The sequence below is a fragment of the Patiria miniata genome, unplaced genomic scaffold (genome assembly GCF_015706575.1).
Source record: "Patiria miniata isolate m_02_andy unplaced genomic scaffold, ASM1570657v1 HiC_scaffold_9, whole genome shotgun sequence".
In the NCBI taxonomy this organism is placed as follows: Eukaryota; Metazoa; Echinodermata; class Asteroidea; order Valvatida; family Asterinidae; genus Patiria; species Patiria miniata.
The window spans coordinates 27723291-27741471 of record NW_024037076.1 but is presented as its reverse complement, the minus strand read 5'-3'; the positions used below and the strand labels follow the sequence as shown (position 1 = coordinate 27741471).

At 40.0% G+C, this 18181-nt stretch overlaps 2 protein-coding genes across 4 annotated transcripts in view; one reads left to right on the top strand and one right to left on the bottom strand.

The window, feature by feature from the left end:
- The window catches only part of LOC119720485, a 37151-nt gene extending 20614 nt beyond the window's left edge, over positions 1 to 16537 (bottom strand). For 2 of the 3 annotated variants that reach the window (XM_038190165.1, XM_038190166.1), the window contains exon 1: positions 15458 to 16537. The gene's annotated coding sequence lies outside the window, so the exon portion shown is untranslated. The remainder of the gene's footprint in view (positions 1 to 15457) is intronic. The other variant, XM_038190168.1, reaches the window with a different exon arrangement.
- Positions 9110 to 14610, top strand: LOC119720998 (fucolectin-like; the record flags this gene model as incomplete). The annotated part of the gene is made up of 4 exons (XM_038190863.1): positions 9110 to 9383; positions 11166 to 11294; positions 12942 to 13037; positions 13664 to 14610. Coding segments are annotated over 4 exons (735 nt in total), but the record flags the coding sequence as incomplete, so codon positions are not given.
- Positions 16538 to 18181: the final 1644 nt, after the last annotated feature.

Here is an 18181-nt window from a genome sequence, read left to right as displayed (position 1 = left end):
AATACTTATTCGCATGCACACCATGCCTACTGGTTTGACATGAAAGTGAACCAACTGAAATGTTGCATCATTCAAAATCTCATGACGTGGCGATCGGTGATGGATGACCCTGGAAATGTAAACAAGGTATCATTGAAAGGCATAGAGATTACGCTTTCAGATTATACCAGTTTAATAGCCAGTAAACATTTAGTCTGTCCATAGAGGTTCTTCAAAGTTGGGTTTCCTTTTTATTGAAACACCCTGTACATGAAACCTAAAAGTAGAGGGTGCTTGACAGGCATGAAATAATAGTCTCGGCGAAATTCGCTATAGCATAGACTTGCGTGTACCATTGATAACTGAAACCAAAAGCAACCCTTTCAAAAACAAATTTGTATCAAATATCTACTCTGCCATTTTTTGACGTTGCACACAATACACATTGGCCTAGTAGCATGCCAACTGCATGTCTATGTCTAACGACAAAGGGGAAATTGGCAAAGGTCATGTTTACCCTCTGAAATCGAATAGAGACCTCAATTTTGAGAACAGTGAAAACAGGAACTAGATGTGCAAAACATGGCTCGTGGCTTTTGTTCAATGTGGCCTGACTCTTATTTTCACAGGGTAGCCCTGTATTGTTGCTGCCCTTAAAGGGTTCCCTTGGTTTACAAAAAGAATTAAAAGGTATACTTTTTACACCAGAAAAGGGACTTTAAAATTGACAAGATCTAAACCAATCAGGAGCTAGGGGTCATGAATTCCTCCTCTGAACTGTATGAATACAATGAGGAATCCATATTAATTAATTTTCTCTTTCATAGTGCATTTCTTTCAACATCCGGCTTATCAGGCCTGAACGTGTCTTGTGATCTTACTGAGAACTCATACGGTTGTTACTATACAATTCTGCAACCTCGTTCGCAAAGGTCAACTTTAAAGGGGTATTACGGCCTGAAATTCCCGAAAATGTCATTTTTTTTAATAAGTGATTGATCACCACTCTCTGTTTTTTTTTTTAATGTGCATGTACCCCTATATTAACCTTGTATGATGATGCCCCTTTTCATTGCATCTGAGGAAGTATATACACGTAAGCTCTGAAAGCTTATGCACAATTTCAATCTAGTTAGTCATTTAAAGTGCTACCTTACGTCTATATATTTGATTTTTCCTGACTAACACGGCTGCCTGTAATACCCCTTTAACATCGAGACAACAGTAGCCAATGCATAACTCACCCCTTGTATTCTGGCTCGATCGCGCTATAATGACAAATAATGGTGTATTAACTTTCATTGTGAATTATCCTCCTCAACAACTATTTTCCCTTTTCATCTATCTTATTATCATATTCAATGAAATAAAATTAATTATTTTGAATGGGTTAGATTATCACATTGGAACTTTGAATAGTTTTATGTGTTTTTCGGATCTGACAACAAGCAGAGAGCTTTAACTGATACCTTCGCATTTAAACGGAACAACGATTGAACTGCAAAATTGGTACAAACATCTATCCTGATGCATGTGCATACAATGCCGTTATCATGTATTTAATTACAAGCGACGTGGGGGCGCGCTATATCGGCACGTGAACAAAACATTTAAAAACCACTTGTGAACATTTTACCAAATTCTCTCCACTTGTTTGGACAAGGCCCATACAATAAAGAAATAGGCCTACTTTGCTAACTTTCATAATGATAACGTCATCACACCGGATGTCGGGTGACAGTGATACGTCGGTCCTTTGCTCATATACATTTGCGTTATTTTTCATTCTTTCACTTCATCCAGCAAACCTGTCTAAACTACATCAGTATTTATTGTGCACATTTTAACTGATGACGTCAACAAACCGGAGGTAAAATGTGAAGAAAATGTGTTTTGAAATCCGTCGATCCCTAAAGGATGCATTCGTTCAAATTAATAAATGCAAAAAAAAAAAAAAATAATTGAATTCATACTATTCCCGTTTTTTGTGCTTAGGCCTAAGCATGTTTGCAGCTGAGTTACAGAGTGCCAAATAAAAATAGTTCTGAGCTTAAGACAAACGCAAACCTCTAGTTTACATTTCAATGGAGGTCATCTGCATTTTTCATTTGCATGGACAGTAATTTTATGGAAAATTAAGCGGTGCATGTACGCAGGTTGTCCTACAATCAATAACAATAATTGGCAGGTCTCTCGTCTCCATGTCAACCAATCCCAACTGATCCTTGCTGAGCGAATCGTTAAAGGTGACTCATCAGCGTTCCAATAGTCATGCAAAATCCTGGAAAATGCTGGAGTGTAAATCTTTCATGGAAAGTCATGCGAAAGTCGTGGAATTTTGTTAAATTGACAAGGAGTCATGGAATATTGATATTCGTAGACAAAAGTCGTGAATACGTCATGTGATCTTGCAACGCCTGTGCGTGACTATGCGTAATATACGGCTAATGACCGGCTTCCAGTCAACATTTCCATTTGTTTTTCTTCCTCTTTTTGCATAACACTTGTTGCATGTTCAATGCACCATTGCAATACTTCAGTGTGAAACTTGACATTGAAACGGTCATGGTTTCCCTCACCCCCAGTGTGATGAATGGCATTGTATTGTTAACTCCCGAAATGCCTAAAATAGGATAGGACCTGGTCATGCAAAGCCCTTATTACCAGGTATGTCCTGGAAAGTCATGGAGTTCCATTTCAATATTTCTGGGGGGAGCCCTGACTCGTGGATCTCGTGATCCCGAAATAGCGGGCCATTTAGATTTCAAAATGTCTACTAAGGTTTTTTTATATTAACAAATTGTGAGTCAACTAATCGATCCCAAAAAGTCATACAGATAGGGGAAAATGTAAACAATCATGTTAGACGACCTTTGTTTACATATGACTGGTAAGGCTTTATACCGTGCCTTTTCTATACATTATTTGAAAGGTAAACACAGCCGCCAAAGAATAATTAAATGGTACAATGATACGCATATAATAATGCACACAATCTGATGAAAAGTAGCCAGGGGATCGCACCATTTGTCACTGCAGTGAGAAACCACCTGAGAATGAGATATTCAAGTTCAAATTAACTGCATGTCAGACATTTTCCCGGTAGCAGGCTACGCCAAGCACACGCATATTGAAGAAAAGATATTGCTTTGCACTGCGGCAAAACCGCTCAAGTTTTGAGGACCAATTTGTTGTACTTACCTTACTTCCTTTCTACACTTTCAAAACGCTGGTTAAAATTTTGTTGGTTAAAAAAGTTGGTTAAAATTTTAACCAACGTTGTGTAAAATTGTCCAATTTTGCCCAACGTTTGCCCAACTTGGGCATATTGTGCCCATTGTTGGTTATTTTTTTAACCAACCGTTGGGCTGTTCACCTGTTAAGCAACAGTTGGTTAAAAGTAGTCAATTTACCCAAACGATGGTTACAATCGGGTACATTTAACCAGAATTGGGTGAAAGGACTACTTTTAACCAACTGTTGCTTAACAGGTGAACAGCCAAACGGTTGGTTAAAAAAATAGCCAACGTTGGGCAAAATATGCTTTACGTTGGGCAAACGTTGGGCAAAATTGGACAATTTTACATATCGTTGGTTAAAATTATAACCAATTTTATTAACCAACAAAATTTTAACCAGCGTTTTGAGAGTGGATAATACTTCCTAACCCCTTACTTCCTCCTCACCACTATAATCGTATGTTTTGGAGTAATAGCTATTTTCACGGTGCATTTCAGGATGGTGTGTTCCTTTAATACATGAATTTCACGATCCAATTCTTACATTTACGTTGACCGCGACTAGACTCGGCAAAATAATTGCATGGCTCGTTTCAAGACCCTTTTGAAAAAAAAATCAATTCTATCAGCGAATGCGCAACAAATCTGGCAACAACGCGACCTGAAGCACCTCCTGCGTGAAAGTGTACGTATAAAATGTAATCCAGTCATTGAATGGTGTCAGTGACGATAATCTATGTAAACACAGTTTTAATTTTAAATGAGAAATTTACAACAATATAGCGATAAAACAATAATAAAGTATTGGGGGCACTATAAGGTGTTGGAGACAGAACTGTGTTGTGGTTTTCGATTATGTAATGGATTAAGACACGCAAAAAAGAGATTTTATATTCTGAAGAAAAAAAATCATCACCGTGAAAATAGACACTTTGCATTGTTTTGTGGCCATATTTGGGTTGAGAGCTCTTATTACACAGGGGATACCACGAGAAAACGCCTAATTAGCAACTCGATGAAGAAACAAAATCATCATCAAAGTTGACTCCCAAAAAATACACATAAAATCTCTATAAGAGCAAACCGAAGCATCTGAATATGCAGAAAAACATGAAAGAAAAAAGTAGCTATATCTATTTCTCTGTCATAAATATCGTATTTATGTCGTCATGACAAGTGAATATCGTATTTATGTCGCCATGACAACCCCCCCTCCCCGAAAACAACCGATCCCACGCAAATGTAGGGCCGCCGATGTTTTGTTATATACCAAATTGCTTCCGAGTTACTCCTGCGTTAAGGCCTTTCATAATTGACACTTAACTCGGAGTAAAGGGCCGCACATCTGTTACGCTCCACTGGTCATTCGTTTTCTCATCAGCACTGTCATTCTTGCGTCTAAGTAGCTTCACGAAATATTTAGGCGAGATGAGCAGAAACTGCAACGGTGGAGCGAAGAAAAAGAAAACATTAAAAAAACCCCAAATATTCGTGCGCATTAACATTCAGTATTAACTTTTGTTCGTTGGGCTCTTTTAATAGTCGTTCGGTTTATTTGTATGGCTCTTCTGTCTTTTTTTTTGGATCGTGGGGAGTTGTGGGTGACAATGTTACACTAAATTGCTTCCGAGTTACTCCTGCGTTAAGGCCTTTCATAATTGACACTAAACTCGGAGTAAAGGGCCACACATCTGTTACGCTCCACTGGTCATTCGGTTTTTTCATCAGCACTGCCATTCTTGCGTATAAGTAGCTTCACGAAATATTTATGCGAGATGAGAAGAAACTGCAATGGTGGAGCGAAGAAAAAGAAAACATAAAAAAGCCCCAAATATTCGTGCACAATAACATTCAGTATTAACTTTTGTTCGTTGGGCTCTTTTAATAGTCGTTCGGTTTATTTGTATGGCTCTCTTGTCTCTTTTTTTTTGGATTGTGGGGGGTGGGTGACCGATCTCATTTGGTTCCGTCGCCATTTTACCTGGATGTCTGTAATTGTTACCTATTTCACTTTACGTGGGCACGACTTCCACAAAAACCGGTCACTGTATTCAAATTGTCACAGGAAACCGGAATGAAGTTCTTGGAGTACCAAACGAGTATAATATATATATTTTTCTCCCATTGGTGCTCGAATCGAGTGTAAAGTGCTTACACAATATGTAAATGATGAATGACTCTTGAGCATTAAGCAATATATATTTTTAATACAATCGTCTCACTCCATGGCAGCAGGTCAATATTCTGATATCTTACATCCGTACAGCGAGGCGGTCATATAATAATACTGGCCTCGACATCATTACATTCGCGCATGCGCAAACTGTGGCCGACTTGCGTTGTAACACGATAGCGCAATAACAGCTCATATAGACCTAGGACACAGAGCTCTTTGGACAACTACAGTGCGTCCATCATGCCAGTTGCTTAAATGACATTTAGCAGGACTCCTGTCCCTTTTCGTGATCCTTTGGATTTGCATACAAGTCTTCGAAGACGTGTTTCAAATGCTCGGACTCGGAGATAGCTGTTGGACTCAGATGCTGCTCTTAGTCATTTTCTTTTGTAAGTGTTTTTTTTATTATCTTGTGGGATGTTATACAGTGTAGAGGCACAGAGAAAGTGACCTGGAACAATTATTGTCTTCTCTTAAAAAGCAATTACATTTGATAAACCGGTATAGCATGTATTACACGAGCATGTTCTTCCTTTCATGTGATTTTTCCCCACCGAAATCGATCCATGCGCTATCAGAAGTAATTCATGTTTCACTGAAAGAACCGATTTTTACAGCTGTTCGTGGAATTCTGAATGCTTTGAAGCTATTCAGCTGAGTGAGAGCCAAAGATTACACACAGGCTCTGACATACAAGTGAGATTTTAATAATTTGAGTCAAGTTTGAAACGTTTTATTTTCCGATATCTCGTGGCACCTTAGACTGGTTCCCGCTCCCAATGGGGACCAGGGGCTTGTTCCATGAGCCCATTGATCTATGTATGGAGATCAATGCATAAGCCATTGATTGGTTCACCTTAGAGCGAGCGCAGTATGATTTTTTAGGAAAAATAATGCAGTTTACAGCCTTGCGCCTGGAGGACATTTATTCACATGGCTTTCAAAAAACGGACTCTTACCATAACCAGTAGGCAAATCGCCAAAGTGTCTATACACGAAGGCAATTTTCAAGCATTTGAACTACATATAGGTTTCAAATAATGAAAAACAATGCCCCTCGCTTTATTGATATAGTTGCCAGAGACACTTTCGACGTTCCGTGTTCTTCTGGTGTGCCTGTGCAGTGTTGCAGTCCAGTACTTTTCCACGGGTACGAGTACGAGAACGAGTACGAGAAGTTTCCCTGAGTACGAGTATGAGTACTTTGTCATGAGTACTACTTTACTATGAGTACGAGTACGTGTACAAGTACATTTCCATTGGTAAACGTATTCCCTAGTACTTTTCGCACATTAAAAACCAAAAGTTCATGAACGAAACAAATGATCACAGGTGAACCCTTTATTAAACCAAACAACTTTACACAATTGGACAACTTAATTCAACCCTGAAGTGTAGCCTCGTGCATTGCAGAGTAAAACTGGAACAAGTGGGAGCCGCGGGAACAGTTTGATATTTTTCACTTTAAGACAAGTATGACTGCAGTCGTGCATTCGATAGCAAATGTTTCAGGACAAGAGTGAGATTAGATTCAAATAGATATTGTTTAATAATGGTTGGTGCTCTCTAATAGTTTATGATTTCAATGAGTCCTTAATTTTTCCCAACAAGCTATTAAATGTTTTTATCTTGTAAGAGCCAATCACCGTGTAGGTTGTATATTGTATTCAGCATGGAGCTACATGTATATTGGCTATGCACTGTCTACAGATGAGAAAATCATGTGTGCTGAACTATAGCCTTCATTCAAGTCATTTTCCCACCATTTTTTTTTATACAATGTATTTTACATAGTATGAGTACAAGTGCTTTTCCATGAGTACGAAGAGGAGTACAAGTTTGAGTCGAGTACTTTGCGATGAGTAAGAGAACCAATACGAATACAGGCATTTTTTCTTACGAGTACTAGTTCGAGTACATTTCCATGAGTACGAGTACAAGTACGGAAAAAGGACTCGAGTGCGAGTACGAGTACTAGTACTATACTTTTCACTGTGCACTTCTGAATACCGAATAGTGACACATAATACATGTATACAAATAATAGAATACATGTACGTGTAAAAACATGTCCTACTTTTGATCCTAAATAACTGTGCTGTTCATGCCAATGGAATTAAACCAAAATTCCCCACCATGTAAACAAGACATGACACATTTTATGGAGCGATTTTCATCAGCTTTGTGCAAGAGGGCAAGATTTAAACGCCATACGGACAAAAAACACCCACTTTCAGAATATGCCACGTTCGACTCGGCGTTCTCCAATGTCGATAAAGCGCTCAGAGACAGTGGCCGAAAGCTCTGATGTAATGCACAACTCCTCGATCGTTTGGTGCAACACACGAGGTGTGCAATGACATCAGGGGTTTCCCGTCGCTAGTTCCGGCGACCTCGGAGTTTTCAAAAAAGTCCACAAATTCAATGAAATTTACCAGGCGCGAACGGGTTCAGCAATCCTAGTATCCTCCATTGAACCCCGTGTGTTTGGGTCTGTTTTGAATTCCATGGTTGCTAGGCCCACGCTGGGCCAGGAATGTGGGGAAAATAGGGTTACTGTGCGGAACCGCCGACCACAGAACTATTCAGCGGCATGCCCTGATGTGATTCACAAATTTCAGGGGTATGTTTGTGTTTGTTTGTTTGATGATTTTTTTTGTGTTTTTTAAGCATTTACATATAACGGTGAAGGATTTTCCTGTAGTGACTGCGTCGATCAAGGACACGGAAATTGCGAGGCATGACCACTATATTAGATCTGTTGACATCGCTCGTTTTCAATAAATGAAGTCTTCAAAGACTGTCGTTTTATTTACTTTTAATAGAAGAGATTAGGTTTAAAAGTGTTTCAAAGTTATTAGGGGTATTTAAAAACATCTTTACTTCTGTTTTACAGGTAACAGTATATCGACCATCTTTATCATTGAGCAAGAAAACAAAATATAAATGAAGCTTACCCAAAAATAATGTACATGTAACATGCTAAATACAATTGAACAGTACAAAATAACCAGATCAGAAGTCCAGGCTAGAAAGCATTAGTACATTGTACCTACGTCACATCACATGGTTGAGACGTCTTACCAATGGAGATCAATGGACGTCACACAGTTGAACGGACATGACACTCCTGCCACAACGCGACATAACTTGATGGTCACAAAACGTGTCAGATATTCTAACAAGTATTATGTGTGGCAGCGAAGGATAACTTTAAGTACACTTCATGCTCGCTTAAATACCAAGAAGAGTTAAAGAAACTACCGAATGTGTCCTTCAAATGAATTGTGGAAATCATAATTTTTTTCGTAAGTTCAGTACGGCTTCATATTTTATTATTATTATTTATGACTGGCCATAAGTGTTCCAAGTGCTATTTAAGTACACAAACTTATTCATAGCAACTCTCTTTGCAGGCTGCTCTTACATGAGTTACACCGAAAAATCGCTCAGTACTATTCTAAATGTCGATACTGGAATAAGAAATGCATGTATAGGTGATACAAACACTGCTTTTACTTGAAGCTGTAAAGTTACATTTTAAGCTGTATTTTCGAATCATGCCAATTACAAAATGAAAACGATAACAGAACCTAGAATAAGGGTACGTGAGAGTCAGACACAAAGATTTCTCTGGGCCTATACCCCTTCATAAGGAATCAAGTTAGTTCTACATTAACAGCTGTAGTCTGTCACGCAAGAGTACGACTAAATATGTTACCGCTTTGGGTTTTTTCTGGCAGTGTATTTGGAGTGGTCGGACGTCACGGCCAATGTGTGCTACCTGGGACAATTGCCGGATCCATCTCATCCGGGTAAACTCCGTTGGGTGATGCCGACTAACAAGCGCAGAGACCAGTGCTCGTGTACAAGCCTTCTGCCTGCTGGTATATTGAAAGCACCGAGTGGACCTCATCGTCCGTACTACGTCGACCGGCCACTGTTCACGAACGATAAGGAAAAGATCTCGGACTTGTTCGACTGTGGAGGTAGGAATAACTGATCTTACGGGGTCCGCTCGATAGTTCGAAGGTTTAATAGTCAGAAGGTTTGTTGGTCCGAAGGCTCGATTGTCCGAACACACACATTCCCATACCCGGGAGGGGGGGGGGGGTATTAGTCCGATATGAAATAAGTTTCGTTAATCCGAGCATTTGTTGCCATAGTCCGAGGGTTCGTTATTCCGAAGGTTCGATAATCCGAAGGTTCATTAGTCCAAAGTGAAAACAAAGTTCAATAGTCCGAAGGTTCATTAGGCCGAAAGCACATGCCACTATAGGTTTAATAGCTAGTATGCTGTCAATTCGGACTGTTCAACCTTATTGTCGATTCGGAGTATCGAACTTTATCGTCTATTCGGACTATCAAACCTTCGGATTATTTAACCTTGCTCTATTTTCGAACTAATGAACACTTCGAACCTTTGGACTAACGAACCTTTGGTCTATCGAACCTTCGGTCAAACGAATCTTGGGATTAAAGCTATAGTCCATCATTTGCAGCCATCCGAAAAGTAACTGGCGTAATTACTGTTGAAAAACAAACTTGGTTGAAAGGTGGTAAGGGAACTAAACTCCCTGTAGCCTTGGTCAATGCTCTCGGTGTTATTCGCCCGCACGCGGTCAATCGTCGGCATATATCCTCACGCGCTATGCACATGCATGTAAAAATACAGCGCGAACAGCGACCTCACGCAGCCACTATTTTTATGCAAATCAGTTGGAGACGATGCATGTAACTTTTGATTTGAAATTGAGATCTTAGAATGCTGCTTTTCTCGGAATGTACAGCTGAAGCTTAGCTGAAACTTCATCAGGTTAGTTGCTCAGTATCCTTCATTAGATTTTGAACACTTTTGTTGCTTCAAACAAACAAAATGCACTAATTACAAATGATGGACTATAGCTTTAACGAACCTTTGGACTATCGAACCTTCGGACTATCGAGCGGTAACCGATCGTACACGTACACCAAAGAAATACTTTTTTTGATAAACATTAATGGGTATTAACAATTTTATAAATCGTTTTAGTTAGACTATCTCGTGATGGCACCTGATGTATCCAGAGTACCATGAATATAAGTTGGTATATCGTACCAGCTCACTTTAATTTGCTGGTCCCAGAGGGTCAGCCTACTAGTGTCCAATCTAATGAGTGACTGACTGATTGACTGACTCCCCGACTGACTGACCCCCCGCAGACTGACTAACTGACCGACTCCCCCACACCCCCGATTGACTGACTGACTCCCCGCAGACTGACTGACTTCCCGACTGACTGACTCCCCCACCGACTGACTCCCCGACTCCCCGACTGACTCCCCGACTCCCCGACCGACTCCCCGACCGACTGACTGACTGACTGACTGTCACATGTTACTGATAGGCTGGAGATTTTTGGACGCTTGTGATTTATGTGCCCTGCTCGTTTATAATTTCAGCGTCGGTTTGAAAGTCATTTCTGTTCAGCAAGAGAGAGTTGCAAAATGGAGATCCAACCTTGTTTGCTTTTGCCTGCTAGTACCCGCTTCAAGCTCCCCATAAGTAACACAGGCATTTTATGCAGGTTGTTTGGGTTTTGGTCACCTCAAAATGGTCGAAGAGTTTCCGGGAGGTTTAAGCTTTTCCTTTATTCCGTCTTTTATACTTTGTTTCATATTAAATATTCTCCAACTTTACAGAGTAATATATTTTTTCAATCCACGTTAAGAGTTATCAAACAAAGACGGATCACACTGTTATTTTTTATTTATTGTTATTTTATATTTAGAGGAGTTTTCTATCATCGGTAAGCCCGCCGAACAAAGTTCAACATACCGTGCCAGGACTGCAGCAAAGGCTGTTGACGGTAATGTCGACACACAGACTAACGGGAACTGTGCGCATACCGGCGGCCCAGGTAAATGTAGTCTTTGTTATAATGATGTGCAAACCCGACCCGAAACCGAAATCGACCCGACCCGAAACCGACTTCGGGTCGGGTCAGGTCGGTTTGTCCATCTTTTAAGTCGTGTCGGGTCGGTTTCGGTTTTGCATTTTCATTTTCGGGTCGGGTCGGCTTAGCCATCTTTTGAAAAAACCGAAATAAACCGAAATAAACCGAAACAGTTGAGAAATTTAGGTGATGCAATATTATTGACAGTCAATGTGACCGCAGCCCTAGTGTGGTGTGGCCAACGAGCGCACTATCAAGTTCCCACGGTATTAATTTCTCCAGTCGGATGGGACTGACGAAATATATACATTGTAACAGTTTTCATGATACCGCGTGATGATACCATGCGTTTGTTCAATAAGCGGAGTTACTCTCGATCAGCCCACTGAGTATGACAGAGAGAGACGATGGTTTTGCAAAAGAATTCATGCCACGTGGTCAAGGGCAGGCACAAACAAGTGATCACTTTGTCCAAGCAAGGTATTCTTTTTTTCGGTTTTTTTTCGGGTCGGTTCGGGTCGGTTTTACCTTATTTTTTGTCAGGTTGGGTCGGGTCGGTTTGAGGGAGTTCAGATCGGTTTCGGTTCGGATTCGGTTTATATCTCTAATGTTTCGGGTCGGTTTGGCCTGGTCAACCCGACCCGATGCACATCATTACTTTGTTACAACTTTCTTACTTTGATGAAAAGCATTCTCAGTCAGTCACAACCTCGTTCCCAGTGTGTCGTGCACTACGCTCCCATCAAAGGGGTGATAAAGGCCTGATGTCGAACTCAGAGATTTTTTTCTCCTCTTTTTTGATAAAAATGAATCAAGGATCCTTCCTCAAGCCGTACAAGCGGTTTGGGGGAAAATTGCAAAATCTTGCTTCTTCAAAGGGTGCATATACCAGTAAATAGGCCCGAAATTGCCTACGCCGGAGAAATCACGATTTGCATGCCTTCATATACTCCGGTATTACAGCACTTTGATTTGAAGGCTGGAAGCCGTGCACATGAGACAGTACAAGACAAAAGACATAAGAAAACTTTATTAACCTCCAGATGAAGAAACTACAATGATCGCAAAGCTTATAAAAAGGGAAGAACACTGAATACAAAATACATCGTAGTATAGTGCTTGAAATGCTAAGTTTTGTCAACGAGATTTCGGGCATATTGACGGAATAATGCTTGCGATAATAGCCTACACATGACTGGTAATTATAATAATAATAATTATTATAATAACGGGTTCTTATAAAGCGGTTTTAACTAAGATCAAAGCGCTTTACATTATTATTACTCCTGATCATTGGGCCAATGAAACATTCCAAATACCATCTCAGCTCCCTGGGGAGTATACAGCTCGATGCTGCCCGTTAGGCGCAAGGAAGCTAGAATCAATCACAATTACCATCTCTGCCTAGGAACCCATTTACTCCTGGGTGGAGAGAAGCAATGAGTGACAGAGTGTGCCTTGCCCAAGGACACACGCACCATAACCCCAGGCTGGACTCGAACCCACAACCTGCAGAATTACCCACAGACCACGAATTCAATGCCCCAGACTACGAGGCCCGGCAAAGCAAAATAACCATTCGTGTATGTCTTACTAATATTATTTGGGCAGACGCTAAAGCAGAATACCAGCCCTGGTGGAGAGTTGATCTTGAAGGGGAGCACTGCATCACTCAAGTCAGTATCCTCAACCGTGGCCACTGCTGCAGTAAGTCACTTTTCTTAGAGATACTCATAACCTGAGCGGATCATTTGCTGTCCTTGCATTAAGTTTTTACTTGAAGCAACAAAATTGTTCAAAATCCCATGTAGGGTCACGGTACCTAAGGTTCCGACGTACCTTTAAAAATATTTTTATCATATTTTGAATAAAGTGACTTTTTACACGTTTACACGTAGTGAATGGATAAAGTTGCGGATTGCTCAGTTTGAGAATGACTTGAAAAGACAAAACCGCTCAGTTGGTAGAGCACCGGAGCGGTTATCCGGAGGTCGCGGGTTCAAGGCCCGATCCAGTCAATTTCTGCGATCAACTTTTCAACGGTAAAATCGACTTTTAGAGCGTTACAGCCTACAAGTGTTACGAATCTGCTGAAGCTACAGATATGGCAAAATAAGTCATTGTTAAGACTGCGCTGAAAAAAACCCCAGACGTATTTCGACAATTTAATAGGCTTAACTGGTTTCCCCTTATAAACCCCCCCCCCCCCACTATATTACTCAGTCTTGTCACTATGTTAGAACAACTTCCAATTGGTCTCCAAAAAAAAAAAAAAAACTGAAAAAAGACCACGATTTCAAAATGTCTTTTTTCTTTTCGTGGGTTACGTACAGGTGAGCGTACTACTCATGCGGTAGTCCGGGCCGGTCCGAGTACCAACGTCACCAACAACCCTACGTGTGGATCACCGGTGACAGCCGAGCAAGCAGCGCCACCGGGCGGCCTGATCGAGATGGCATGTGAGCCACCGTTGAGGGCGCGCTACGTGAGCGTTGACATACCAGTTGTTACTATCTTGAACTTTTGTGAGGTGACAGTCAAGGAACTTCCCCTGTCTAAATGCCCATGAATTAATCGTGTAAACTGGAGAAAACCATGCAAAGCATTGATGGTGTGTTAAAATTTTACTTTTCAACGTGGAAAATAAATAATTTGCAATATTTTAAACTGACAACGATATTCCGACATGAGGGTAAAAGCCATTTTCCATTCATTAAATATATCAAAAAACTCAACCATTATTTTGTACACCTGATCAATTAATCAGTGCAGAACTATCTTGACGTTTCATACTACCAAGTATCTTTTTTTGGCGATGAAAGGGAACTAAGTCCCCTTTTTAAATGCATTTTGGAATAAGAATTCTGGTGTAGCCTGATAATAATGAGGCTCTTCGAGAGTTGCTCTAGAAACGAGCGATTAAAAACATATAAATACCCAATGAGTTAGGACCTCATATGAAAACAAACTAACTCAGCATTAAGGTTACCTGATGCCACCACAAATATCTTGACAATTCAAGAGCTTCAAGACTCAAGCCAACCTTTCCTAAACATAACAGGTGAACTGAAAGGCAATAACAATCGACAAAAAAAACCCCCGAATAGTTTCAAAGTAACGTCTATTTAAGTACGAAGATGTAATAATGTCAAAGACCTATAGACAATACTCAGACAGTGTAGGGCACACTGAGTGCTGAAAAACCTGCAAAACGAAATCAGGCCATCTTTACTCACTCTTTATTTTAGCCAGTAAAATTCTCCAAAATTTTCAGTGGGTAAACACGTAGACAAGGTCCTCAGTATTAAATCACCAACCAAGTTTGAAGTCTCTTTTCAATTTTGAAAGCAAAGTAGACAATACATGTACTATGGGCAAAAGATAAGGAAGCATTTTTATTCTTAACACAGCCAAGGGTAGTTCGAAAATTAGGGTCTCTCAATACTGCGTATGAGAGTCCCAAAACGTAAGGTATTAAAAACATACAATACAAGAAATAGACTGGCACCTGAAACAACCAGTCCAAAAAACCTTCAATGCTGCATCAATCAACTGTACCAAGAGAAACATCTGGCATGTCTGGTACTGGTCTCTAAATCTACTCCTTTCTCCAAAGTCATCAGCTACCAGACTAATAAAGATGTCATCTTTTCAAACAGTTGGACCGTGGTTGGACATGTACCAGTCTAGTCTTTGGCCTCAAATTGAAATCACTTGACTTCCCTCTAGGTGCAAAATATTGAAAATGAGAAAAGTCTCCTTTAATAATTGACTTGAGACTTCAAACTTTAATAGTTGGCTGAGGTCCTTGTCTTTGAGTCATGAACATTTTGGAGAATTTTGTGTACAAAGGTTATTGAAAGTCGAGAACATTTTGTAAGTATTTCCTAACAAAATTGGAAATGTTTTTCAGTCCCAGATTTATGTCTTATCATTATTTTTGCAATGACTGACCATCATCGAGATGATATATGAAGAAAAAAAGCAGCGTCAGGTTGGCAACATATTCTTTCCTTTTGTCAGCCAAAGAGTGAGTAACGTTGGCCTAATTTCGATTGGCATGCATGTTTTTGAGCTCTCAATGTCGCGGTCTGAGCCAAGGGAAACGATTGTCAATCTAAACTCACCGAAGTCTTTGAAGTCTTCATGTCTTTGAAGCTCCTTGAAGGCTTCCATTCCAAGAGTCTGCGGGCGAGGCCGATAAAACGGAGATGTGCCCCATGTACCGTCGGTATCCACCAGCCCCGGCTCGCTCGTGGTAGCGCCATATTGTGTGTATGTGAACTTGTGTCATCTCGGATGGGGCACTTATCCCAATATCATCATGCTGCAACGTCTGCAGTTTATTTCGTCGTCCGCTCTGCTGGTCGGCTGTGAAATGAAGCTCGCCCAATCTTCTCTTTTATAGTCTCTTGGTCTGTCTATAGTAGCCGGGGAGGGGTGGAACTCCTACAAGGGTGTTTGAAGGGTTGTTAAAGAGGTGTCGTATAAAAGGGAAAACCATGTCAGCATGTTACTGCTTCTCCATAACCTGAATAGTCAGGAAATTGCTGCCATGTTAGCTGAAAATATCCTGATGCGGATCGATCTCTGCTTATAAGCTGCCATCCTTGGACAGGTTTGCTCCCAGAAACATGAATGCAGCTTCTGACCTCCTCTAGGTTCCAATACCACTTATGTAGATGTCAGCACTTTTGTCATTCATTCTGCTAACGATAAGCTCGGTTAGTTTTCTGTGCTGACTGCCATGCCACAAACTCCTGCCTTGTCCACATGTCAATTGGCAAGGTCTTGTATTTCACCAGTGCTGCTGAACATTTATTGGGTCTATATGCCATCGGCGGAGCGTATGATGTTGCAGATTGGAAGTATGAGAGAAGTATGGTGGAAGTATCACGGCAGACACTCTCAAATGAACACATCTTGAAGAAGGTCCAGTATTCACTCGGCTAGTCCCACAAATAATAGTATAGCCTCCACAGATACGTCGTTGAACCCTGAATGCGAAGGCTCTTGTCCACATGAACCTATACGGGTCCTTCACCACACAATACATTTCGTCTGTCTAAATGTTCAGCTAGGAATGCCCTGGCTTCGTGCCAAGAATTTCTAGTCCTGCATAACAAAAGAAAGATACAATGTTTATATTGTTTCGCTTGGTCTATTCTTTAGCTCATGCAACTCAGATGCAGGGCGACAACCGCAAAGCTGGGTGTCAGTAAATGCCAAAAGTACATGGTACAGTATATAAAAGTTCAGCAAAAGAACATGTAAAAGAGCTAGTGTATTAAAAGAAAACATGTATAGCTTATTAGTTCATGGCGCTGATTAGTGAGGCAGTTCGCGAAACCATACATTTATGTTTATATTTAGAACTATTTAAATAGCATGCCACGCATGAACGATGTAAATACTAAAATAGTCCGCTGTAGCATGAATTAGGTTTCTATGAAATACGGACTCGTTCGTAGTATTGCGCATGCGTAAGCATGATAATTAGGAGAGCGACCGGTCACGTTAGAGGGTTTATCCTATAATCGGGCAACGGAGTCCGATTTTCATAGGAGTCCGATTTTCGTGTGACACATGCAGTCACCCTTTTAAATACTGTCTTGTATGAGAATCTCTATCTATTTGGGTCACAAATAAATCATGTTGTTTTAGAAAGCATCCGGATCTTAAGTTCTTGTTTTATGTGTGTATAATGTGTAAATAGTTTAATCAACTGGATTATTATCAAATTTCTCATCCTTGTAATGATTCTTTCAAGGTAACATTTCAATTTATGAACTTTTTAAGTAAGATATATGTATCGAATCGAGAAGGATAGACGTCAAGACGTGATTCATATTTAATATGATAATGATAAAACGGAGGGACAAATTCCATTTATTGTAAGCATATTGTATGTAGACCAGGTCACTGCAGTTTACCAAAATAACCTGATAAATGTGACACCGAATTTCAGTCAATCAAATCTACTATTTCATTATTTCTTACTAAAACTACAGGAAAAAGACAATGAGATGGTTGTGCTTTGCCCGTCTGCTACTAACAGGAATATGATGTCACCAGTGACGTGATCTTTATAATCACAATAACATTGCAAATTAACTCTGACCGATAAAGTAATGATGCATGTTGTTTCAAACTAAGCTAGCAAATATAATTTTATCGAACATGTAGAAGAATACTTAAATAAAGCGAAAGCACATTTCATGCGAATCTCGCATTCGTTTTAGTCATTCTATTAGAATGTCTCGATCACAATATATTTTTTTAAAGCTAAACAATTCAAAGGAATTATTTACTACTATTTATTTTTTGAATTCTGTTGAACCTTCTGACCTTAATCATATTCATTGGGTTTGTGGTTCATGTGCATGTTTGGGTAAAATCTTTGAAATCTTATCAAGTGGACAACCACCTGATGTAATATTTTTTTCTAAATCTTATGAAATAAAATATCTAAATAATTGGAAATGCTTATGTAGCATCCAAGGTATTAATTTTGTTTATAGACATTCCCTTTAATAAGTCATAGTCAGCTCTGAAATGTCCCATTTTCTTGTGAGATTGCTTTCAAGAATGTACTTGTTTTTGTCATTCCCCGATCGGTTTAAAAACTGAAAATTCACCGCAGCCATTAATGGTAAAATGTAGCATCAATTGTTTTCTTAAATGCACGTAGGCCAACCACTTAGAATGTTTCTATCAGCAAAAAAGTCTATCCGCCATCCTGGAAAATCGGCCATCTTAGGTAAAAAAGGGCCGCTTCCATCCTGTTTTTCCACCAAAATTCCCGGACCAGAAACTAATATTTGTACTTGGCCTGATAGGCAACATTGCAA